This window comes from Abrus precatorius, unplaced genomic scaffold (genome assembly GCF_003935025.1).
Source record: "Abrus precatorius isolate BTA unplaced genomic scaffold, Abrus_2018 Scaffold5, whole genome shotgun sequence".
NCBI classification, from domain to species: Eukaryota; Viridiplantae; Streptophyta; class Magnoliopsida; order Fabales; family Fabaceae; genus Abrus; species Abrus precatorius.
In genome coordinates, this window is record NW_020874395.1 from 2,262,689 (window position 1) to 2,288,853 (window position 26,165).

The 26,165-nt window shown below is 27.8% G+C and overlaps 3 protein-coding genes and 1 pseudogene across 3 annotated transcripts; 2 read left to right on the forward strand and 2 right to left on the reverse strand.

Moving 5' to 3' along the window:
- Positions 1 to 3,610: 3,610 nt before the first annotated feature.
- On the reverse strand, positions 3,611 to 5,275 carry LOC113867628. The gene is made up of 5 exons (XM_027503034.1): positions 5,054 to 5,275; positions 4,864 to 4,950; positions 4,244 to 4,393; positions 3,927 to 4,124; positions 3,611 to 3,706 (listed from the first exon to the last, which is right to left on the reverse strand). Exons 1-5 carry the CDS (start codon positions 5,273 to 5,275, stop codon positions 3,611 to 3,613), a joined length of 753 nt encoding a protein of 250 aa, XP_027358835.1.
- A 9,480-nt stretch (positions 5,276 to 14,755) lies between these two features.
- LOC113867630 (transcription factor MYB90-like) lies at positions 14,756 to 15,850 on the forward strand. The gene is made up of 3 exons (XM_027503036.1): positions 14,756 to 14,873; positions 15,057 to 15,186; positions 15,388 to 15,850. The coding sequence occupies exons 1-3, from the start codon at positions 14,756 to 14,758 to the stop codon at positions 15,848 to 15,850; spliced, it is 711 nt and encodes a 236-aa protein (XP_027358837.1).
- A 2,915-nt stretch (positions 15,851 to 18,765) lies between these two features.
- On the forward strand, positions 18,766 to 21,743 carry LOC113867254 (SPX domain-containing protein 4). The gene is made up of 3 exons (XM_027502441.1): positions 18,766 to 19,211; positions 20,423 to 20,588; positions 20,808 to 21,743. Exons 1-3 carry the CDS (start codon positions 18,924 to 18,926, stop codon positions 21,290 to 21,292), a joined length of 939 nt encoding a protein of 312 aa, XP_027358242.1. The 5' UTR covers positions 18,766 to 18,923; the 3' UTR covers positions 21,293 to 21,743.
- Positions 21,744 to 23,628: 1,885 nt separating this feature from the next.
- LOC113867632 lies at positions 23,629 to 25,139 on the reverse strand (annotated as a pseudogene).
- Between the last annotated feature and the right edge of the window lie 1,026 nt (positions 25,140 to 26,165).

Consider the following 26,165-nt stretch of genomic DNA (forward strand, 5'->3'; position numbering starts at 1 on the left):
GCTGCCCCATTTTGTTCATGAGTGTAGGGGCATCTAAGTCTATGTAATATAACATCATCTCTCAAATATTTAGAAGAAGCAGTAAATTCTTTTCCTCTGTCTGTTTGAAGACACTTGATTTTAAGACCAAATTAGTTTTCAATCATAGTCTTGAAATGAGTAAAGCAAGATAATGCCTGACACTTGTGTTCTAACAAATAAATCCAAGTGTATTTTGAGTAAGCATCTAAAAAGTGTATATAGTACCTGTGACCTTTAGAAGAAAAAATAGGTGTTGGGCTCCAGATATCAAAGTAAACAAGTTGGAGAAGAGCATCATAAGAAGTATCAGATGAAGGAAAAGGCAATTTATGTGACTTACCATAACTGCAGGTCTTGTAAACTGAAAAAGTAGAATGTGTATGAACAGAAATATTACAATTATTTAGAACATGTTATATAATTTTGAAGTTAGCATGGCCTAACCTAGAATGCCATAACTTATACAAACTAGATCTATGACAACAAAAAGAATTATTATTGTTATTTGTATATGTAGGAATAGAACTACATGTCAAAGTATTATTTCCTCTAGATTTACAAGATAAAACAAAATTATTTGCAAAATCATCAATAGAAGAAAAGGTCTGCATGTGAATGTCATCAAAGGCATAAAGATCATCTCTTAACTTGCCTTTCAAAAGAACATTCCTAGTGTCCTGAGATTTCACACAACAAGAGTTAGCACCAAATTCAAAGACAACATTATTTTCTTTTGCAAACTGTGATATACTTAAAAGATTTTTGGTAATATTAAGAACATGCAACAGATTATGAAGAAAAAAAGGTGAAAAAGATTTGGAAAAAAAAAAAAAGATTTACCAATACTTTTTATAAAAGAAGTATCACCATTTGTCAAACTTTCCAGACTGATGCCTTCCAAATTTGCCTTGAATTTGTGCAAGATTAACTTGCATATTTTGCATCGAAAAGTTGTCTTGTTCTTCTTTCTTTTGACGTTCAAGACGATTATCAAGAGTGGCAAGAAAAGTTTCTATTTCAGTGACCCTATATGGATTGGTTCTTTAAATTATAGAAGTTACAAGAGAGTTATACTCAGAGGGTAAACCATCAAGAATAATGGAGATATGTTCTGACGTATCAATTGGCGATCCAACAAAGGTGAAGGTATCTACAATTTTCTTAATCGATAACAAATATGAATTAAGAGAGTCAAATTTTTTAATACTTTTCAACCGAGCTTTCAATTGTGATACCTTCACTCGAGTTTGTGACTTGAAATAAACTTGGAGAGTGCACCATATCTGAAAAGAATGACCACAACTAACCATCCTAGCATGCAAAACTAGGGGACATTGATGCAAGAAGTCATGTAAAGATCATTTGATCTTGTTGATTCCAAGTCTCATATTCATCTGTAACTATATTTGCGACTTTATCTTCATCAATTTTGTATTTTTTTTTGGCATGCCTCCGCGTGAAGGTTGATGAAGAAATTTTTGCAATTTGAACAATCGGATGGTTCCCAAGGTTTGCATCTTCCATGTGAGGAAATTTTCCTCATCCAATTTAATGAAAATAGGAAATATCGTATGATTGAAGTTAGGATTTTGAGTAGTCACCATTGATGTCAAGATCATTGGCTCTAGATACCAGAATCAGAGAACAGTGGTGAGCAAGTGAGAAAAGATGAGATAGAAATAAGGAAAGAAGAGAAAGATATATTATAATTGAATATTATTCATATTAAGGTTAAAAAGGTACCATGTATAAGAAGTCTATATATAGAGAACAATATAACTAATAGTAAAAAAATAATCTTAAGTTCCCTTTACATAATAAAACAGTCAAATAACCTTAGTAAATAAAGAAAAAGAAACGAATGAATACTATTGAATGTATTTTATTTGCATTATTTATTATAATGATTTATTTTCATTCATTTGAAATGCTCTTCACATGGCACTCAGTTGTTCAATGTTGACTTATCTATTTTTCAGTCTTCTATAAACGTGCCTCACGTAGTTACTTGCTCACTATACTTTATTTGCCTTATTATTTCTTTTTTATAATTTCTATGGTAGATTTTATGTCCATATTACGTGAATTAATCAACACTTTTAATACTATTATATATATATATATATATATATATATATATATATATATATATAAAGTGGGATTAGTAGTCATTTTAAGTACTTGTTTTGTTTATGTGTTCATCAATTTTAACTCATTTTATATAATTTTATTTTGGAAGAGTTATGATTAAGTTTTATCATTTTCCAGTTTAAATTATTACATTAGGTATATTATAATTTTTACTAAATAAATATTTAGAACTAGTTAATTTTTTGTATTGCGTACGTGAATCCTACATTTTAATAGAATTTACAATCAACGGTTCGAAAAATTTTTAAAATAGTTTTTTAATAGGTAACTATAGATATATAATAAAATATTAATAAATAATATTTTTATTACAAGTATAATATTTAATATTATCAATATATATGTAATAATATATACTTTTTAATATAAAGTTACATAAATTTCTATCGTGTTATAAATTAACCTTTCAATAACCATTTGAATATTTAGTTAAAGTGGTCTTACAGTGGCTAATTAACACTTGATAACATTATTGATATATTCATTGCCCTCTTTGCCTAGTGATTCGCATCAGTAAAATAATGAATCTGAACAAGAATTTGTATAACACAGCATGTTCCGAATGCAATTTTGTCAAACGGAGCATTCAATTAATTGACTTATTTACATCATCTCATAACTCTCAAGAGTTTGTGGAAATTAAAAGGCAATTTTCTCTAAAAACGGAACATCCAAAATATTTTCTCTAACCGTGATAACTTGGTAATCTTCTACTATCATTTTCACTTTCTCCAAAAATGGCTCTTCTCCAACGATTCTACACTATAAATTATATAATATATATGTTGTGATATTAAAAAATAAATGAAATGTGAACCAAATAGCAAAAGAAAGAACTTAGTAGAAGATAAAACGAAAAAAAGTGTGGGAGTCAAAAATAAAGCACTGCCGGCCAAAAATAAAATGATGCCCCGCCAAAAATAGAATACTGCCGCGCACAGCCTAAAATTTGAATTTCAAATTTTAGCGGCCACCACTAAATAATCGTGATAAATTTTTAAATTTAGCGGCGGTTCAAAACCGTCACAAATTTAAAAATTTAGTGACGGTTTAATACCGCCACAAATTTAGCTTTGCGTCGCCAATTTTAACGTCAGTTTCATAACCGCCAGAAAAATATTTAGAAGTAGTTAAAATCGCCGCTAATCATAAAATTTAACCGCCACAAATAAGCGATTTTTTTGTAGTGCCTCGTCGATCCAATGATCAAAAGATTGTTTATTTCTAACATCAAACTTCGGACAATTTTAAATTCTGTGTTCTCCTAAGAAAAGAAATTACCTTGCTCATGTTTTTGCAACTTCAGCTGTTTATTTTGTTGACTCTAAAGAGTTTTGCTTGCCCAAAAGGGCAACGTTTCAGTTTCTTTATATTATTTCTGTTATTAAAAAAAAAAAAACCCGAATTTGATGAACAGTGTATGTGCACGCAATTACGCCTAATTTTTGGGCGTGTTCCTCTTGAACAAGTTATAATCAGCTAACAATCTAACTGCAAATCCATTATTGATATCCTCCACGTAATTTCTGAGTACCTGTGAATCAACAAACATTTGAAAACAATTAATCAGTCAATAATCAAAATTATACAAAAAAAATTAAACAATCGTGAGAGAAATTAAAAAAAAAAGTGATATATTACATGTATACAAGAGAAGTAGTGTTATAAAGAAAAAAATAAATTTAAAAATATAGTTATAGAAACAATATAACTCATAATTAAATGGAACAGCATAAGGAATGTGTGATTCTGACCGATTGCACAATGTTTTGCAACACATAATCAGGAACCCAGGCGAGTAATGGAGGAAAAGAAAGGCTTAAACTAATGTCTAAGTGATTCTTCATCAAATTATCCTTTCCCTCCCTTTCAAGATATAAGGCTCCTCTAGCATTGATGTTGAAATCTGGTGGTATGTAATCAGCATGAAGATCTGGAAACTCACACCTTGTCTATAAAAGAGAAGTAATGATCATGTGCTAGATTAATTATTTTTTGGCTTCAACTTGATCAAACTGAAAAATATATACCTTCCTCAATTAAAATTTATGGATTTTTAATATATACTTACAATTTGAACCTCGAGAAATTTGGTGATATGGCCAGGAATCTCAGGTGGGTAATCATCCACTTCAGATATGCTTTTAGCTGTGATGTGTATTACTGGTTCACACTTCAAGAACAAAGCTTCTATGGGAGTCATCTTAACTTTCCACTCTTCCTATTCCATAATTGGCAAAAGTGTTTTGTGATCAATGATTACTACCAAGCCATATACTTAATATGAAATGTGTATGATACGTCTACGAAAAATTTATTAAAAACGTAAAATACGTACGACTTAGATGTATTAACATGAGTTGATAAACTATATTTTACATGAATACAAAGAAATTAACCATTTCTCAATGATAAATATTTTATATTAGTGGATGATGATCGCAATTAAAAATTATTATTAACTATTTGTTTAATTAATTAGATCTATACTATATATGAAACTAGAAGGGGTATAGAACTACAACCATGTGTATTAAAAAATTATTATTTATCTGAACCTGAAAGATAAGAAATGACATATACATACATATATATATATATATATATATATATATATATATATATATATATATATATATTCGTTTTCAAAACTGAAGAAATTAAGCATCATGAATATGCAAATTGATGTACCTCGTTGAGTTGCTGGCTTGTTGATTGTTCTGGAAATATAGCCTGGATTACTCTTCCCTTGTCCTCCATATATTGGTCAAAGGAAGCCTGATTAAAACCAATTAAGCACGCACAACACAATTAGCAAAAAGAGGAAGCAAGAAAAAAAAAAGTGGGATATAATTTCATATATATCGTGTATAATAAATACCCAAGGCAACTCATGAAGGGGAACACCAGTGCTGCTTCTATAATTAAAGGAGGAAGTTTTATTATTATTGATCCTTAGATAATTCCTTGAGCCAGATATTGCTGCCATTGAACGACCTTCATAATGATGATGATGATGAAGCTTGTGCTTCTTCAATACGTTTCCATGTAAGAAACTAGTGAGGGGCAACCAGGGTTGGCATGGAAGGAGAGTACTTGCCATGATGGTCCCCTTGATCATATAATATTGATATTTAATTAGCTATTATATTACACGTTCACTTATATAACCTATGTTAGGTGTTACACACGTTGCTTGCTTGGAAAACTGAGGAGTCACGATCAGTTTGTTATTATTTACTACTAATAGTATTTGTATAACAATTTTTTACGTACAACTATGCTAATTATTTAGGAGAGAGATAAAAAGAAAGGGATAAAATTAATGAAGTAAAAAATAAAAAAATAAAAATATAAAATAAAAATATAAAAAATTTGTTTTAGAAAGTTGGCTCATTTAATCCAAGATAAAGTCTCTTTTGGCTCTCAAGGACTTAGGGTCTCTTATCTTTTCTTTGCTGATGATATAGTTTCAGTGGCGAAATTAAGCTAATAGAGAAAGTATTGATGTTATTAGAAATACCCTTAATGATTTCTATTTAGCTGTTGGCCTTTCAATTAATAAAGAAAAGTCTGTTATTTTCTTTTTAAAAAATTGTGACCCTGCAATGATTTAAGAAATAAGTATGTGTTTAGGTACAAATCAAGTTTTTTGTTTTGAGAAATACTTAGGAGTCTTCATTAGCCATCTTAGGCCTTCTAGACAATACTACTCCTTTTTAGTTGAAAAAGTTAGGAAAAAACTTTTGTTATGGAAAATGAAGTCCCTATCAATGACAGGAAGGGTTTTGTTAGTCCAATCCTGTATTATGAGTATACTTAACTATTTTATGCAATCTTTGATTATTCCTAAATCTATCTATAAGGAAATTGATAATATTTGCAAAAGGTTCATTTGGAGGTCTATAAGCAGCAGTAAATATCATTTAATTAGTTAGAATAAAATTTGTAGACCTAAAGATAAAGAGAGATTGGGTTTTAGGAGTATTAATCTTGTGAATTAGACTTATTTTATGAAAATCTAGTGGAGACTCATAACTTCTCCTAATGATGTGTAGGCTCAAGTCTTATGCAGAAAATATAAATTTCCATTAACAAGAGACCTTGTCCTAATGCTAATCATAACCAGTCTCACTTGTGGTCAAATATGATTTTTGTTTGGAATTTGTTCTATAAAGGGTTGGGTTGGATTCTTGGGATGGTATGACCATTAGATTCTATGAGGATGGCTAGGTTCTTAACTTCCAGAGTCTTGTTAATTATGTTGTTTAGCCTATTCCTGATAATGATGTTAATATGCCTGTTGCTATGTTCTGCCCTCAAGATAATTGAGACTAGCCTAGGATTAGTTCAATGCTTCCTGCCTCCCTGTGTGAATCCATCTCTAATAATTTTTCTATTGGTGAGAATACGGGTGATCATGACCTTCTCTTCTGGAAATAGTCTAGCAATGACATTTTTTCTATTAAATCAGCCTATAATTTGATTGCTTCCTTGGTAAGTAATGGGAAGAATCAAAATCATAATAAAATTTTCAAACTTGTTTGGAATTGGGGGGCTCCACCTAAAATCTCATTTTTCCTTTAGAAAATTGCCCACGGTAGGTTGCTAACAAATGTGGAAAGGTGCAACAAGGTATGACTACCTCTCCTGATTGTCCTAGATGCATTGAAGAGGCTAAATCCATCATGCATGTCCTTAGGAACTTTTGGTTTGCTAAAACAATATGGAACCAACTAGTTCTTCCTAAAAATTGGTCTTCTTTTTTTAGTAAAAATTTACATAAATGGCTGGAATATAATCTGTCTCCACAAAACTTTAAAATTTACCCTAACTGGAATGTTTTATTTGGTATGGTTATTTGAAATTTATGAATAAATAGGAATAATGCTATATTTCATAATTCTCCCCTTGTTACTGAATCCTTATTGTATAAAAGTCTCTATGATTTTGATTTTTACCTTTCCTATGCCAGCTTATATCTAGAAGTTGACTCAACTGTTTTGGATAATCAAAGACTTATAAAATGACAACCCCCTCCCAGGTCTCACTTTAAGCTTAACGTGGATAGAGCTACTACTCAAAATTATGGGTCAATTAGCTGTAGGACAACCAAGGAAGATTCATAGCTGATTTTTATGGTGTCTTGGACCTTAGTAGTCCCTTAACAGCTGAATTTTGAGGAGTATATTGGGGGTCTTAAGCTTGTTATTCTGAAAAAAAAAATTAGTTAGTTTGGATTGAATGTGATTCTAAGGAGGCAATTTCCTTATTTGTGAATTTCCCTAATTGTAACCAACCTTTGTTTTCTATTATTAGAGAGATTAGGAACTTGTTAAAAGGTATTAGTTTTATCAGGTTTAGTCAAGTTTTCAGATAAGCCAATCATTATGTTGATTACCTTGCCAAATTTAGGGCAGACTACAGGATTCCTTTTTCTCATTTTAAACAGACTCTTGCTAATTTACTTTTATTTTTAACTTTGAATGCTCTAGGTTCCTAGTATATTAGAGGTATGAGATAGGTTTCTATTTTTTTTTGAGCTTTTATGTCCCGTTTAAATAGCAAAAAAATAAATAAATAAAATTAGTGATGTAAAGAGATGAAATAAAAAAATATATTCTATTTATATATAATTAAATAGAGGTCACGATGATGGGACCATATGGAGGTTGTGAATTAAGGAATACCATGTATCATGTTCATCATATGCTCTCTCTATCTATCTATCTATATATAAAGAGGAAGGGTTTTTTTCACACTATTGTAAGTTTAAAAACTTACACCCGATTTAATCATTTCATTTAACTTACATTTAACGATATGTGAAGTAATAAATTATAACTCGTTAGATGTATGTTAAATGAAAAACTCAGATTGAGTGTAAGAATTTTTAGATTTATACTAGTGTAAGAAGATCATATCTCATATATATAGATATATATATAAATGACACTTTTCTTTTATCTTGTTTGATATAGTAGAAAATAAAAAATGTTTAAATAAAAAATCTTAAATATTTTTAATTTATTTTATATTTTTATTGAGTGCTCTCAAGTTAAAAGGGGTGCATTAAGTTTTTAAAAAAATTTGTAAATATTTCACAATTAATTTTCATAAAATAATGACATTGTGTTTGCAAAAAAAAAAAAATCTACACAAAAATATATAAATAGATAACTACGAGAAGGAGATTTGGATTTTTAGAATTAAGCAAATGCACTAGGAACAAATAAATTATAGAAATTAAAATAACTTGGAGACTAAGAAGTACAAACTTGTTTTATTCTTATTCACCTACTAATTATTTGTGATGTATGTTTAATCTTCAAACACTAGTTACTTAAGATTTTTTATTATAACAATTATTACAACTTAGGCTGAGAGTTTGGATAGGAAAGGAAAGAAATAGTTTGAAAGGGGAAGGAAGTTAAATCTTTTTCTTGTTTGGATATTCAACATTGGAAGGGAATGGTAATGGAGGATTTAATTATATAAATGATATTATTATATTTTATATCTTTTATTTATATAGTTTTTATTTTTTAAAAAAATAAAAAATTAATTTTTTCTTTCTCTAAAAATTTATAGTTTTAAAATTAATATTTTTATTTTTTATAATTTTCTTAAAAAATATTTTTACTTGAAAAAATAATATTTTAAAAAAATATTAAAATTCTAATCATGAAAGAATAGAAAAGAGTCGGACAAAAAAAAAAAAAAACTCTTAGAAAACTCTTAAATTGAGAGAACTCAACAATCTAGTGTTAAGAAAGATTTGAAATTTTTTAAAAAAAATCTCAAATCTTTCCCCTTTTACTTGAGTTATTTGCAAATAAGGATTAACCCCTCATAATCCTTTTCTTCCCTTTCCCTCCTAAAAATAACTCTCAAACATAACCTTAGAAAATGCTACATCTAAATTTTTAAAATTTTTCTCTTTTGGGATTTTCATTCTTATAACTAGAGTATTTTTCACTTTCTTACAATTCAATAGATTTTTTTTTATTTTTAAAAAAGCTCTCTCACAATGATAAATGATATAAATTGAAATTGTATTAAACAAAAGATGTTTATGATGATGACCTTAAGATAAATAAGGATTAGAGTTTTATATGATATGATATTATATAAACGTTTTTATCAATTTTGCATGCATAAACAAACCTTAAAAAATGCTTTAAATAAATTAAAAAGCATTTCAAATCGGATATAAATAAAAAAAGGTAAAATTTTTGGCATTAAAAATGTAAATAAATTAACATAAATTTATGATATGATCAATTAAATAAATTTTTAAACAATTAAAACTTTTTTAATCATTTGCTCATAAAAAAAAAAAAGTTGCCTAATTGATTAGGAACTATACTTTGTTTTACATATGTATATAATACAAAAACAAACTAATTGATTAGGTATGAGCTCTAATCAATTAGGCAAACTCTCTTCAATTGATTACATCATTTCTCTTACTTAATTACGACTTATTTAACTCATCACTTAGTAAAATTCAATTAATAATAGGGACTGATTTTTAATAGATTCAAAAAGTTAAGAAATATATCCTATAAAAAATGTTTAAGAACTAAATCTAAAATATACAACTTAGGAAGGAATCAAATATTTAATTAAGCCTAATATTATTAAATTAAATTAATTTATTTAATTTTTATTGACTTTTCAATTGAATTTAATATACGCCCACAAATTTAGCGTGGCTTTCTTTTTTAATTTTAAATTCTTGCTTCGATAGTAATCTTTAGTTTTATATATTGTTTTCATCGTGAAACGTTGTTTGTTATTATTTTACATAGAAAAATTTAGGAATTTACTTACTGTAAATTATGCTTTATTAGTAATTTTTTGTATACTGCACAAATTTTATTAGAATAAAATAAAGTATATAGACATTAATAAATTTAATAATTTCTTCTCAAAATATTAAATAAATTTTATAAATAAAAAACTTATAAAATGGGCCAACCCACAAAATAAACTAAGCTACTTAATTCAATAATGAGTTGAAGTTTTAAAATTTTAGGCCTTATGGGCTTTATTTTATGTGAGTTAGGAAAGCCTTGTAAGTTTATCTAACTAATACTCATGTGGCCAAAATTGAATGAGACAAAAATGGTTATGCATTTTCTTTAGAAGAAGTGATGAATTGTATTTAAGGGTTGAGTATCTCTCGTAATCCCTTTAACAATATATGCTTATAAAATATAATTAGTGCATTGTAACATTTTATCAGCTTCCTAATAATTAGGTCCACAAGAATTGCTCATCATTATATTTCTTATGAATGCTATTGATGCCCTCACTATTATACCATTTATTATTAATTAAAATTATATGTAAAAGCTAATTAAATAAGAGACATGACTCACATAATTTCATTATTTTGAATCAATTTTCAGATAATAATAAAGGATAAATGCTAACAAATTGATATGCTTTGATAAAGGGGGGGGAATCAGATTTTGAGGAGCTTGAGAATGTCTCTCTAACGTGCTTAAACTATCTGTCTAAGCTTTTGAGAATGTAACTATATGAAAATAGTTTTAGAGCATTAATTAAAAAAATAAAAATAAAAAATCTTATCTGAAAATTTTGTTAATGTATATTTTTAAATTTTTAAGCATTTAACATAAATTTTAATAAAAAAAATTTCAATCACTGAATTTTTTTTTCAAGATTTATAATAAAAATTGTATCAGTAAGTATATTATTCACATTTGTCTTAAAATATGAGATATGACAGGAAAATAAATAAGCTCCTTTTCAGTGTCTTGTGACCCAAATCTTTATAAGAGTTATGAATGGTCCATTGTCAATAACTGGGTTATGTTCATGCAATACATATATAGTATTATTGTCAACAACTTTACTTTTTCTTAATTCCAAAAATAATTTTAATCTCAACAATGGGACAGGTAAAATTAAATCATATCACTCATAAAGAAACTGCAAATATTTGCTTTTCTCTTTTGCCACACAATTTTCACATTATGTATCTAAAAATAAACGCTGTCAGTAGAATTTATATTTTAGATCGATTATTAAATAATCTTTAATGGCAAAGGACCTGTGCAGTACTGTAAAGGCCAGCCCCTCCTTTTCAAAAACAAAAGGAATTTTATTATTTAAACTCTTAAATTAAAATTGATATTTAATGTAATTATTATTATTATTATATTTTATATATACATATATTTTAAAATTTATAAAATCAAATTAAACCATATTTTACCGTGAGTTTTTCCCATATACCCTACATTCCAGCAGTGGAAATGTAATGAGACTGATACATATCAAATAAATAAAAATGATTGTACAGTAACCATTATAATAGAAAGTAGTGGTGAACCTTAATTTCTTTTCTACATATAGGCAGTGCTGCAAATTATTATATTTCAAGAGCTGCTTTTTATTGTAAAGACATTCTTTAAATCACAGTTTTAAAGCAATGGAATAAATATCTCTAAGGGACTTTTAGCCATTTATAAATCATACATTATTAACATACGTACCATTGTCAAACCTATCTCAAGATTATTCGTAGATTAATTTTCTGGTAATGGTTGAAACAAAAAGGGGTTAAGTTAACCTTTAAATTCAACTAACATCTAATATTTATCATTCTTTTTATCTAAAGTACAAATAATTTTTTATACAAAATTTGAATCTAATAACTTATTTAAAAAGACATGAATTAACTTCTGATTTAATATTTATGACATAACTTTAAGGTTGATACTTTCATTTGCTCCCTTCAATTAAATAATTTGGACATTGTATTAGAGCTGATAAATTTGATCTATCCAATTAGACTAACTTGAATCAAACTTTTTTTATTTTAATTAAGTTTGATGGAGGTTAAAATCGCAATAATTCATGAAATAAGTTTGAGCTTTGTCAAGTTTAAACACTATTAATTGCAAGTTTAAATTAAATTAATTTTTTTAATTTGATCCACTAAAATTCTAGATTAAATGGCTTATTTTGCCGGCTCTTCCTTGTTTACTATATTAGATTGAATGCCTTCTGTTAACGTGGAAGGGTGAAAGCGTTCTATAATTTTTTATTTTTCTTTCTCTTTCGTCTATTTTCTACATAATTTTAATTTTTTTCCCTGTCTTGTTAACGTCACTGAATTGGCATGCTCTAAACTACCAGACAGATCTATTGCTCTAGAAAGTGCTTGTACTATTCAAACTTTTGAAAGATAGGTTTAAAATATTTGAAGTCACTTACGAAGAAGCAGTTCAAAAAACTACAAAATTGTTAAGTGTATAAAAGGTTATTTGACCCAATCGTAAAATGAAAAAAGATAAAAATAAACTACACAGTCACTGTTTAAATTATATTTAAACAAATGTTGTTCCAATATCCTCATCAGAGAGATCCCTTGATTTCTAAGAGCTAAATAAATAATTATAACAAAACAAAACAGCTTAATTATAATTTAAAATTGTATAAAAGTTTTGGTTGGACTTTTGCTGATTTCGCCAATATGTCAATAACATCCTATTTGAAAATATTGATTATACCATTCTCTTCAAATCATTTTGGTAAAGGAAAGATTATAATAATATATGAAGTCATTAATTTGCATTTGTCTGATATAAACTTGGGTATTTTTCTCTTCCCGCTGTTCCCAATTATCATTAATATTTAGATTCAAAACTATCTTTATTTTCTTATGAAAACATATGATTTGTCTCCTCAAATTTGTAATAATCGATTAGAAAAGTATTTTTATTTGACTAGTAAAACGTAGAAAAAATATCTCTCTCTTCTAAACAAGTGAAAATGTTAAGGGAAAACATTAGTTTCTATGCTAAACACATGAAAAAATAAGTGAAATTTATAAAGGTTAATCTCACTTTTTTAATAGAATTAATTCCTTAATCTTTTCAAATGTTATAATTAAGTTCATTCATCACTTTCTTTCAAATTTTTTTAATTTTGATCCAGGAATGATCGATTAAGATGCTTAACGACGCTTACAAATTGAAAGATAATATTGAAACAATGCAAGTAATACAAACCAAATATAATCATACATGTGTGCTCAAATTTGCATAGAATTAAGTTTTAGAACACAACAAAATGTAAATCAATTGTTAAGTATTAACAAAACATAATTTTTCCTTACAAATTAACCTTTAGAGAGCCACAAAATGTAAAACAAACTATTGTTCTATTCTTTTTTTCAAGATTAATTCAAAGATAAAAAACAAATAAAAATTACAACGAAGACAACAACAAATATGTGATATTGCAAAGTAGTACGTACTTCGATGATAAGAACATGATTATAAACTATTTCAGAACTTTGTTCTCGAGAGAAATCTGGTGAAACATTAAAGAGGTCAAGGCAAGAAGATGGAGGCAAGAAAAGTAAGAAAAAAAAAGATGATGAGTATGCAAAAAAAGAAAAATACTTAAAAAAAACTTACAATATAGAGAAAAAAACTCACCTACTATGAGTAAAAAGTCTGTAATTAAAAGGATAGAAGAGCCCCTACAAAGGGGTAGGGTCCGTATAGGGGAGCCCCCTTGTACTGTGGCTAGGTTTTCACCTCATCTCTCGGTCCCTTTTCTCTCTATATATGGCGGCTAAGTTTCTTCTTGAATTTAAAACTCCAAAAAATCTTTAATTTGGTATATTCTACCCAAATGAGGAGTTGCCCGTTAATGATCTTGGGATGTTTGTCCTCACTTCGACCTTCCTAATTAGTTTGATTGACAAAAAGATTGATTTTATTAAAAGAATATCAAACATCTAAAAAATGTTAAAGTTTTATTAAAAACTAAATATTTGTTATATATAAAAATAAAAGTGTAATAATTTTATAAATAAATCTTTATCATTTTAGATGTTTGAATTCTTTTAAAAAATTATTCATAAAATTATTTTAAACTTTTTCTTTAAAATCTACTAATTAAAATATCAAATTTTCACAATTACAAATATCCCTAAATTTTCTCTTCCTTAAACCATAGGATAACATTTTTTTAAAAAAATCTTTCAAATTTTATTAATTTTTTACCTCTACACTGTTAAAATAACTTCAGATTCTAAATCTTCAAGGCAACCGTGGGATGTGCCTGCCTAGTTTTCAGACATGGCAATATTCTTTAATGTTTAGGAATCTCTTCAAGGACTGTTTCATGCGAGCAAGAATGAAAATTTTTACTCATAAATAATTTATCTTAATAGTTACATATATATATTATATATATTGTAACTCAAAAAATTCCCACAAATATTTGCAAGGACTAAGTGAAAAGAACATGAAAAAGTTAACCTCAAAACGCAATGGAGAAGAAAATTGGAGTTAGAGCTTGGAGAGGCATGAAGTACTCCCGTCCCCTCCTATTCCTAGCTATGCTAGTTACTGCCTTGACTGTGGTACCACGTGTAACACAATATTACGTTGGTGTTGTGGACACACTCTAGCAATATTCCACGTTGATTCATTGAACATCTTCTCTATTATATAATAAGAGCTGAGTAGAGTGGGAATAGAACTGAACCCATTGTAAAGAAACTAATTGCAAGTTTGAATTGTATCTCATGGAATCATCCTTACGTGTGAGAAAAGGTGCATGGAGTGATGTTGAAGATGAACTTCTCAGGTCCTGTGTACAAAAACATGGAGAAGGAAAATGGAACTTGGTGCCTAAAAGAGCCGGTAATTAATCTATATATTGCTTTCATGACACTAATGGCTCGTTATCAAGAATGATTGATTAATATTTAATTTTTGTTTATTTATTTTCATTGCCTTTCGGAAGAGACAAATAATGACTATTGTTAGCATTATATATCATATATTTAATTTAATATAATATAATTACATGTATGAGTTTTGCAGGCTTGAACCGATGCCGCAAAAGCTGTAGATTGCGTTGGTTGAATTATCTAAAACCAACCATCAAGAGGGGAGAGTTCACCGAGGACGAAGTTGATATGATGACAAGATTGCATAGACTTTTGGGAAACAGGTTTTGTATATTCATAATTAATCACATTATCTGTATAAGTTTTTTTATAAAGATGTTTTCTCTTTGTAATATTTGTATAAAGAACATATATATAATGAACCATTTTGATAAATAATTATAAAGATTAATGTATTATTGTTCTAATTAAGTAACTATGATCCTGATCACACATTTTGATTAAGAAAGTTTGTGTGTAAATAGATGGTCCTTGATTGCTGGAAGACTTCCTGGAAGAACTCCAAACGATGTGAAAAACTACTGGAACACTTACATTAGGAAGAAGGTATCTGCTGATCAAAAGATGAAGGGTGAGGAAACAGTGAAACCTCACATAGTGATAAAGCCTTGGCCTCGAACATTCTCAAGAACTTGTTCACCTTGGTTAAGAGGAAGAGTCCTTCAAAGTGGGGTCTCTGCTAAACCATGTGAGGCTGCTTCAGAGTGTAGTAAATGGAGGACTATGATGGATGACGAAGGAATAAGCAACATAGAAAACGATAAATGCTGTTTGGATGACCAAGATCGAAATATTGGAAAGCTCTTCACAGACATTAATTGTGGTGATGAGGAGCTTACTTCGTTCACCCCGCAAGGGGATGATTTTCCTATCGAAGATCAAAGTTGGAGTGATTTTCTCCTTCAAATTAATTTTTGGGATTCCTGATTTAATGCTTAATTCGTAAAATAATATTGCAAGTGTGTTCATTTTTAAGAGAGGAATTAAATTTTCAATTTTATATACCTCTTTTTTTAGGATTCATTTTAATCATACTAAAAGTAAGTTATTATTATTACTTATATTACTTTTATATTTTTTATTTTTTATTTTTTAAAGTTAGCATGTTGATACTTATATTTTTTTAAAATCATAACCATACAAATTTGTATATATATTTTTTAGATATTACTGCTGCACATGCACGAGGAATGTTAATAATTACACTTTTTATTATTAATTAAAATTTATTAAAAAGTATATAAGTTTGAAAAGTATATATTAATTTAAGAGTGAAAAAAGCAAAATTTACGTAATTTTTATAATTTTTAATAAATTTTAACCAATAATAAAATGGATATTAAAAAAAAGTCTACAGTTAACGTTACTTAAATTTATATGAAATATTGCATATTAGAGTGCTCTTTTAGCTCTTCCGTTGGCTATCCAACTATTACAGTTTATACAAAAATGTTTGAAATGACATTTTCTTACATACTCTTTCCCTTTGTAGTTGTTTACCTTTCAAAACTTGCTCACTTTTTGCCCTCCATTGTAATTTATTCTGTCTTTTATTTTCTTAACGTTAATATTGAATTAAACTAATTTGAAAGATATCGACTATATTTTTAAGTTAAATATATGAATGATGAAAAGTAAGAAAATATTAACTTCAATAAATTTAAGCACTTAAAAATAGTACATTTTTATTAAAAAAATATATCACACTTTTATAGTTTTAATGTTATAATATATATATATATATATATATATATATATATATATATATATATATATATATTAAAAAATTAATAAACTCAATTCTAAAAACTAAAATAAAAAAAAAATAAAAAATAATATATTTAAGTGTCATCTTATCTAAAATTCACCATTTTGAATGTAATGATTCTTTTCCTATTTAATAATCTGAAGTTACTCTAATTTTAAAGATTTAATGAGATACATGAGAAGGAATTTTAACGTTGAGAAATAACTGGCAACATATTTTTTTTTTATTTTTTAGTTATTAGTTAAAATTTATTAAAAATTACACAATTTTATTTTTTCTTACTCTTAACTTAATATTTTTTTCTTATATTTTATTATTTTTTTATAAATTTTAACTAATAACTAAAAATGTATTAAAAAATACATTATTAACATTGCTCTTTAAAGTTTAATAATTTCAAAAGCAAAAAGTTCACAAATATAAATAAATAAAAATAAATAAGATTGGACCATTATATTGAATAAATTTGTAGTTATTGCTTAAAGGTATGTTTGAGAGAGAGTTTTTAGAGAGAAGGAGAGAGAAGGACTTATTTTTATATTTTAAATAAATATATTTAAAATTAATAATTCTTAAAAATAAAAAATATAAATTAATATAATAACAAAAACTCAATATATTAATAATATATTTGTCATCATAAATAATATATAATTCTTTTAATATAAAATTAAAAAATAAGTCGTACCCTTCCTTTATTTTCAAATATTCTCTTTCAAACATACCCTAAATGATATTAATTTTTAATATATAGAAAATTAATTGTAGATATAATAAATTATTATAACTTTCTGAATAGGATAATACAAATACATGTCCAACAACAATAGTTATATAATTTTTTATACTTCTTAATTCGTTTTTCATAGAATCTTGAGGAAACACTAGGACTGAACATCAATTATAAATTAACATATCGAAACATAAATTAACTTCGTAATTAAAATTCTTGAAAATTGATTATACAAATATATATTTTATTAATTAATATTTCTACATGTAATCTTGGTACACATTGAGACTTGTTCAAACAAAAGTTTAATCCTAATTTCTACGAATAAAAATAAGTATATATATTTTTATTTTAAAAGGAAATTAAAAAAAAAAAACCCAATCAAACATACTCATTAATTATTTCTGGAAAAATGACAATCATGCATGATTTTTGAATTGAGTCTCAAATTTAAAAATAAAATAAGTGGACAAACTTGAATAGAGTCATTATGTATACTTTTTAAACAAATTATATCTTTAAATTAAATTTAAAGATATAATTTATCTTAAGTATATTTTTTTCGTAAATATATATTAAATTTTAATTTTAACTTCTATAAATTTTTTTTTCTATTCTACATTTAAAAAATTTAATTTAAATCCTTCTTATTTATGTGACTTTTAAAAAATTAACACGTAACATAAAAATTGATATGTAACAATGTCTAAATTAACTACATTATTATTAAACAGTAATTAAAATCAAAATTAACAAATTTTAAAAACGTAAGATATAAAAATAAAATTAATTTTATAAAAATCAAATTTTAATATATTTTGATATGACAAAAATATATTTATTTATAAATTATTTTTTCAATTATTGAACAAAACTCACCTTCATATTTATCCTATTTTATATTATTTATTTAAAACCAAGTATTCTTCAAATATTACGATTAAGTTATATCCTATTCATAACATAAAACATTCTTCTCTTCTATTATACTTTAATTTCAAAACTTTTTCATTTCAATCAAATATTTTAAAATAAATACTAGTGAGTTCCTTAAAAACACTAATTAAAAAATATTAAAATATTATTAATATACCTCTTTCATAATTTTCAATAAAAGTGTTTATTTTGAATTTCTAAATCACTAATCGCTGTCCTCAGAATTTACAAAACCCAACCCATATTTTAATTGAACAACTAAGCCGGCATCATGAAACCACAGTGACACAAACACAATAACCAAACCTACTGACTAGTGTGTAGGTTACCCCACTGATGTCGTGTTACATGTTTGTATGTGTCACTAACTCACTATTATATCACCATTCATCATTACCAGCCGTCACACTCCCTTTCCACATTCAAATAAAAAACATTCTTAGATTCCTTCGCACTTCAAAACACCCTTTATTTCCCAAGCTGCCACTCTCTCTCCAGATATGCAAATCCAAATCCAAAATTTGATTTTTCAACAGTGATCATAATCTGCAACCACAAAAGCTATGAAATTTGGCAAGGAATTCAAGACCCATCTTGAAGAAACCATCCCTGAGTGGAGGGACAAGTTCCTCTGTTACAAACCATTGAAGAAGCTTCTCAAACACCACTTAGCCTCCGCCAACAACGCCACCACCACCACCACACCCATCAATCTTCCTCTTCACCTCCTTCAACCACCCTCTTCCCCACACCTCCTCCAAGCTTGGTTCGTTCGGATTCTCAATGAAGAACTTGAAAAGTTCAATGATTTCTATGTTGATAAAGAGGAAGAGTTTGTTATCCGCTTCCAGGTTCTTTCTTTGCTTCGTTATGTTATGTTGGCGTTGCTGAGCCTTTTTCTGTATTCTTATTAATTTATGTTGAAATTGGTAATTAGAAAATTGTGTTTTCCTAATTGGGTATTTGAGAAAGCCCTTGGCTTTATCAAACCCTAGTTTTTATTTGTTTTATGTATAGGATGCGTTGTTACTTGTACATACTACAGAATTTATGTTATTATTTAGTTTCCAATTGTTTTAAACTTAAGTAAAATTAAATTTGAACCGTTTAGTGTAATTGAAATACTGTCTAAATTAATCTCTGTTGTAGATTTTACATTGGAACGTGTGCATAGTGTAGAAATTTGATTCCGAAAATGTTATTTCTACAACAAAAATGATGTATTTTTTTTAATATAAATTAGATAGAGATAGATAGAAAAGAGAGAGAAGTAGGTGATTAGATGAGTGATGTGATGGAGAGTTTGAAAAAAATATTATTTACGTAGAATTTTGTTGTAGAAATTTGTTACAGAAATAATACAACTCTTTGATTCCTGATGTAAAACAAACAGGCCTAAACCTGCTATTATTAATTTCGATCAAAATGGAAAGTATATGCCTTCATGGATGGCTTAGAATTGAGTTTCATCCTCTGTTTTCTCTCCAATGAGTCACATACAGCTCCTATTAGACCCTTAACAATTAGAATGATTTTCCTCAACCAGTTTGATTCACAAGTTTTGATCAATATGATGAAAAGAATATATGACACAAGGAACACTGCTAGAAATTAAGGTGTAATAAATAAATATATCATTTTTCTAAATATGTAGTATATTTAAATTTACTCAACTCAATCAGTTATAACGTTATTGATACAAAATTCATTTATGTTCTTCCTGCAAGCTGGATAAAACCACTCTCTTATGGTGCCAAAATTATCCTAGTGTTAATTTAAGGCATGTAAAAACTGCAATGGCTTAGCTTACCAAACACATAATTTGATTGATGATGTTCAAGAGTTGTTCTATCTAATCTGATGTATGTTTTTCTCACCTTAGGGGATTAATTATTGACATTTCATTTATGAATTGTATACTGAATTCAATTGTTACAGAGCTTGGTTATAAGATCATTATAAAAGATATTGGTTAATGCCTGGAGAATATCAATCGTAATACTGTTTATTGACAACATGCAGCTCTGTTTCTTTACTGATTTTTATGTGCAACTTTGAATAGGAGCTGAAAGAGAGGATTGAGTGTCTTAAAGAAAAAAGCAGCCAGAGTGAAATGTACACTTCTGACTGTGAATTCAGTGAAGAAATGATGGACATCAGAAAGGACTTGGTCACTATTCATGGAGAGATGGTCCTTCTCAAAAACTACAGTTCCTTAAACTTTGCAGGTAAATCCTCTAATTATTCTGGTATATATCCTTTTTGATCTAAGTATGGCTGGTATGGAATTCACCATTTTAATGTGGAAGTGGATTTTCAGCAAGGTTTCTTGATATTGCAATACAGATTACATGATTCATATATTTGAATTTATATTATATGTCTCATGGGATTTCAGTTAGCTAAATGTTAATTCTGAAGACATTAACATATTTCCACTTCAACAGGACTAATTAAAATTTTGAAGAAGTATGATAAAAGAACTGGTGGGTTGTTGCGTCTGCCTTTTACACAATTTGTTCTTCGTCAACCGTTTTTCACCATTGAGCCTCTCACAAGGCTAGTTCATGAATGTGAGGAAAATCTTGAACTTCTCTTTCCACTGCAAGCAGAAGTAATTCAATCGAATCCTCTTCCGGAAAATCAGTCTAGGCCACCGGTGGATAACGCAACAAACGTCGTACCTGAGGCTTCCTCAACTCTTGGGGAGGAAACCGTGTATATATATCGTAGCACTCTCGCCGCTATGAGAGCCATAAAGGGTCTTCAAAAAGCAAGCTCAACGTGCAATCCTTTTTCATTTTCTTCCCTCTTCAGCAACCAAGATGGTGATGGTACTGGTGCTATAACAGCTGAAAACTCTGCAGCAAATTCTCCAGCTACCTTGCAGAATGAAGAAGGTGTTGGTAAAAACCAAGATGACTCTGTGTAGGACATCTTTTCTTTTATGGTTGCTTTATTTATCTTCTTTTGGGTTCCTAATTCAGCCTTGTTTATGAAATCGTATCTTTTTGTTCGTATATACAATAAATTACATGTTAACTAATGAGATGTACTTTATTTAGCATTTAACTTGGAAAATAACACCTGAACATTACCTTTTTTTCCCTTCACTTTTATATCAATGTTTACTATGTAGCATAGCTTGCACAGTGACTGGCATAACACAAAAATAACCCGGTCAAAGATGGGAGTGTGCAAACTAGGCCTTGACAGTGCCTCTGGATTATGTTATAGAACTATATGAGATCTGATTTTCAGTGAGGAATCAAACAATTGTATAGTCTTCATGGTTTTGCTTTATAGGTGTATGTGTCCAAATATTTAAAGACAAATATTAATCAGTGTCCTTAAAGCATTAGTCAACAAGACTCATTTAAATTGCACCCGACTTTTCCTAGATATTTGCAGTCTCTTTATTGAAACGAGAAGCTTTTCTTTGGCTTACTATACAGGAATTCCTATTTCCTGTGTTCAAATTTCTATTCCTTTACAATGCTGTTTGGAAGAGTTTACGGAAAATTTATAAAAATAGCTTATAACATTCAAATTCTTTTCAAATTATTTCAATAAATTTTATGGTAAAAGTATGGTATAAGCCTTAATGTAAAAAAAAGCTTATTGAATACACGCTTAATTATGCCAAGTTTTCCAATGCATCATACCTTTGTCTCTGCATGTCCATGGTTCTCTCCTCATTGTTCTGGCATATATTAATTCTGCCCTTCTCTGTTAATATCCTTCATAGTTAGATGGAAGTGGTCATTAGAACATGTTCACGGACAACCATTTAGCCTTGTTAATCACTTGGCCACAAGTTTAGAATGCACTGAAGTGCAAAACGTGCTTTGCCTAGTCTATTTTGTTCAATTATTGACATATACTACCTTCAGTTCTTTTAATAAAAATAAAACTACTGATATTTTTTTAATTATAAGAAATAAAACTTATTTTTAAAAGTATTAATTGCTGTATTCTTTTATCTTTGTTTATTGTGATATTTGTATTAATAAGACATTCATCCACTGTTCAAATAACAATAGGTATTCATTTATTAATTTGACTATTTAATACCATGTATATTTTTTAAATACAGTATAAATTTATAATATATCATTATTTTTATCGATTATAATAAAATAGTTAAAAAATAAAAGGCATCTGAGGTAATATAAACTAGCAAATTGGACAGTATATTGCCAATATTTCTAGCAGCAAGCAAATTTAATTTGTTTATGATTGAATTCTCTAAACTAAGCATAATTTGGCTGGATAAAAGTTCCTGGCCATGGCAAGAAAAATTCATATTTCGGTCTAATTTGGATGTATTTTTTAATAAATATTTATAGTAAAGAAATAAAAAGATAAAATAAATTATAAAAAAAAAAAGAAGATTCAGTTTAACTTCTTTTTTATATCAATATTTGTGAAATAGTTTACTCAAACTTGATCATTATATACTTATTTTTAAATAATTTCATTACGAATAGAACATATTACGAAAGAAATAAAAAGTTTTAACTTTTTCTCTTGATAAGAATATATCTACAACTCATAAAATGTTTAAACATTTTTTAACAAAAATATTTATATAAAGACTAAAATATAATTTTTTTTAAGTACAAATACTATTTCATAAATGTGTGATAATTATAAGGATTAAATATATAGTTTGATCTTAAAAATTTTATTATAAGTTATCTTAGTGTTTCAAGGAGAAAAAATGTTTGATATTTTTATTATGAATAAAATCTCTAAAATTCTAATTAGTAAAGCTTGAACTGAAAAATATTTAACATAGTTTAATTGGTTGTGTTTGTGAATATTTTAAGTAAAAAAAATAAAGACTTCACAATTTTGAATAAAAGAAAAATCAATAGAATGACAAACAATAAGAAATATAAAAGAAATTAAACTTCAGTAAAATTCTATTAACAAATAAAATTACCCTTTAATAATTTGTAGGGTTAACATAACAGTGTAACATTCTATTATATTCACAGTGGAATCAACTTATTTAGACCTTTTAAATTTGAGAACACCAGATTATTTCTAACACAGACAAAAAAAAATGACCCTTCAATTAAAAACACAACTAAACCTAAAATTATCTATAAATCTTGTATTAAATTACATTAATAAAAAAATTTCCTATATATCTACAATTATATGGGCTTTGACCCTTGAATCTTTCTAAATATAGAGCAAAACCTTAGTTGCATGACTGATGCAATATTTAGTGCTTCTCCATTATTTAAAATTTAAAGACTAAGCTTTACCTTTCTAAATCTCCATTATTTCCTTTATACAATATTTTAGTGCTTCTCGCCTCACAATCTTTTTCTCATCAAGTGGAGCTCTAATTCCCATTTTCCAAACATCCACCATAAGTTTTGCATTTGTGGTTTGATCTGACCAATATGGTATTGCAACCTTTGGAACTCCTAAGCACAAAGTTTCCAATGTGGAGTTCCAACCACAATGTGTTACAACGCATCCTATAGCTCTTCATGAGCTAAAACTTGTAGCTGGGAGCCTCATGTCACTATCGACCCCTTTTCTGATTTCTTTTCAAAATCTTTGTGTAGATTAATCACTTCAGAGGTTCTAACCACCCATAAGAAGTAACATGAACACTCTCTCATACCGTAAGCTAGTTCCTACATTTGTTCTTCACCAAAGGAAGCTAAACTCCCAACCGATACATGAACAACAGACCCTTTTGGCTTATCATCTAACCATTTTATGCATTCTTCACTCTTGAATTGTGCAACCCCAGAATCTTGATCATCTTCATATCTCTTATCTAAGAACATAGATGGTATGTTTGGTCCAATGTTCCTAAACTGTGGCCAAATCTTCTTGATCCAATCTGCTATCCAAAGTCAATTTCTAACCCCCAATCATTACATGCTAAAATGAACCAAGATTTATGCATATAAACTTTGATGCATGTAACAACTTTATACATTATGAATCAACCATATATTGTTACATTATTAGAAGAGGTTTGATTTTTTATCTCTAAAGTATTTATTTTAATAATGTCACAACACATAATTGTGTGTTTATATAAAAACTTCCCACTGAAAATGCATTCAAATTAATTGCAGATAAGTAGAATGTGTATATGTATACTAATCTGTGTGTTCTTACCTTTTTTTCCAGCTCGTAGAATGTATTGCATAGAATCCAGTCAGCTTGGTCTATATTAGAGAACTGATCCACACAAAAAATTAAGCAAAAATGGATTTTCTACATACGTCAAGAAAAAGGAAGGCATGTCCTCTAGTTGATGTTTAGGCAATTCAGGAAGGGAAAACTCATGCTGGGTTAGGGGAACTTGTAGCTTTCCCAAGTGAACATTTATCGTATATACTATTGAGAATCATATTTTGAGTGAGAAAAACAGCACCAAATATTCTAAATCTCGTGGCAACATCTAGTCCCTAGGAAACATGAATCATAAATAACACAGTCAACATGGTTCCCTAATGAATCATGTTTCTCAAGAAGCTCAGCAAAAGTGATCTAAATAGGCCTTGGAACTTCCGCTCTTCAGGCCCATATTCATCATACCCATCAGAAATTGTTTCAAGTGCAAGGGAAGGAGGCATTTTTTGCAAGTTCTTCTTATAGAAACGAGTGGTAACCTAGGTTATTCTCACCCCTTGACGTTGCTATAGCTTGGAGAACTGAAGCATGAGATTGATGTGACCATGAAGTGGATATGCTAACACCAAACAGTGCACTCTCTTAGTTATGCTTTTCTTCTCCATTTCTTTCATGAAACTTTCCTTCCTATTGGTATGGTGACGAAGAGAGGGGTTGACATACAGAACATGATGAGGCCAGTACAATAAAGAATTTGTGGACGCAAACTCGTGTGCCAAAACTTTAATGCTGCCTCACCTTTATAAACCATGGCAGAAATAAAGGGCTCCACGTTACATTCTATATTATTATTCTTATTTATTATTTATTTATTTTTATACACACATCATTTGATACTAAGTATCAACTTAAATACTTATATCTCTGAATAACTTTTAATACAAAATTAAATAATTTAACTGTTAAATCATTTTATATTATATTATATTATTATATATATCAAATTTTATATAATTTAAATATTTATAAGCATATTATTTAAAATTTAATATTTATTTATACATGACAAACATAATACTTATTAAAATAAAGTAAAATAAAGAAATATTTATAAATTTTATTTTTATATAAAATTTTATAAATTTAAACTCTTTAATGAATCTTCAAATTAGCTATTAAATTGATCAATTCATATTTTATGAAAAATTATTATGTGATATAAATGTTCAAATTTAACAACTAATATCAATATATTGACTATATGTGTTCAAGTGAAAAAAGAATGTTTTTAAATTGTATTACGATGTTAGAGTCTGTTTGGTTATAGATTATAAGAGAAATTTCATGTTTTTTGTAATAAAAAGAACTTTTTGTAACCCTGGTTTTTTGAAGTAAAAGAAAATTGCTGTAGTGTAATTTGGTTCTCAACACAAAATCAAGCATACTAGTGTTTAATTATATTTACCTTTTTCTTTATTCATAAGAGAAAAGGAAAAAAGGAAAATCAAATTTCTCAAAAACACAATGCCCATATCATCAGCTAGCAGTCCTTAATATATTTTCGTTCAAATTTCATCAGTCTCATGCTTTAATTTTTTTCGTCTCCATCTATACTTTCAGCTTACTTTGTGGTAAAGTTAGATATTTTTGTTTTAACTTCAAAGATAAAAATTATACTTTCCCAATTTTGC

Bases quoted from the DNA above. Each gene is read 5' to 3' on its own strand.
- LOC113867628 (XM_027503034.1), bottom strand. From the start codon at position 5,275: ATGGCAAGTACTCTCCTTCCATGCCAACCCTGGTTGCCCCTCACTAGT. The intron at 4,125-4,243 runs GTAAGTATATAT...TCTCTTTTATAG, and splicing joins AATTTCTCGAGGTTCAAATT to ACAAGGTGTGAGTTTCCAGA. The intron at 3,707-3,926 runs GTCAGAATCACA...GTTGATTCACAG, and splicing joins TGCAAAACATTGTGCAATCG to GTACTCAGAAATTACGTGGA.
- LOC113867630 (XM_027503036.1), top strand. From the start codon at position 14,756: ATGGAATCATCCTTACGTGTGAGAAAAGGTGCATGGAGTGATGTTGAA. The intron at 14,874-15,056 runs GTAATTAATCTA...TGAGTTTTGCAG, and splicing joins CTTGGTGCCTAAAAGAGCCG to GCTTGAACCGATGCCGCAAA. The intron at 15,187-15,387 runs GTTTTGTATATT...GTGTGTAAATAG, and splicing joins CATAGACTTTTGGGAAACAG to ATGGTCCTTGATTGCTGGAA.
- LOC113867254 (XM_027502441.1), top strand. From the start codon at position 18,924: ATGAAATTTGGCAAGGAATTCAAGACCCATCTTGAAGAAACCATCCCT. The intron at 19,212-20,422 runs GTTCTTTCTTTG...AACTTTGAATAG, and splicing joins AGTTTGTTATCCGCTTCCAG to GAGCTGAAAGAGAGGATTGA. The intron at 20,589-20,807 runs GTAAATCCTCTA...CCACTTCAACAG, and splicing joins CAGTTCCTTAAACTTTGCAG to GACTAATTAAAATTTTGAAG.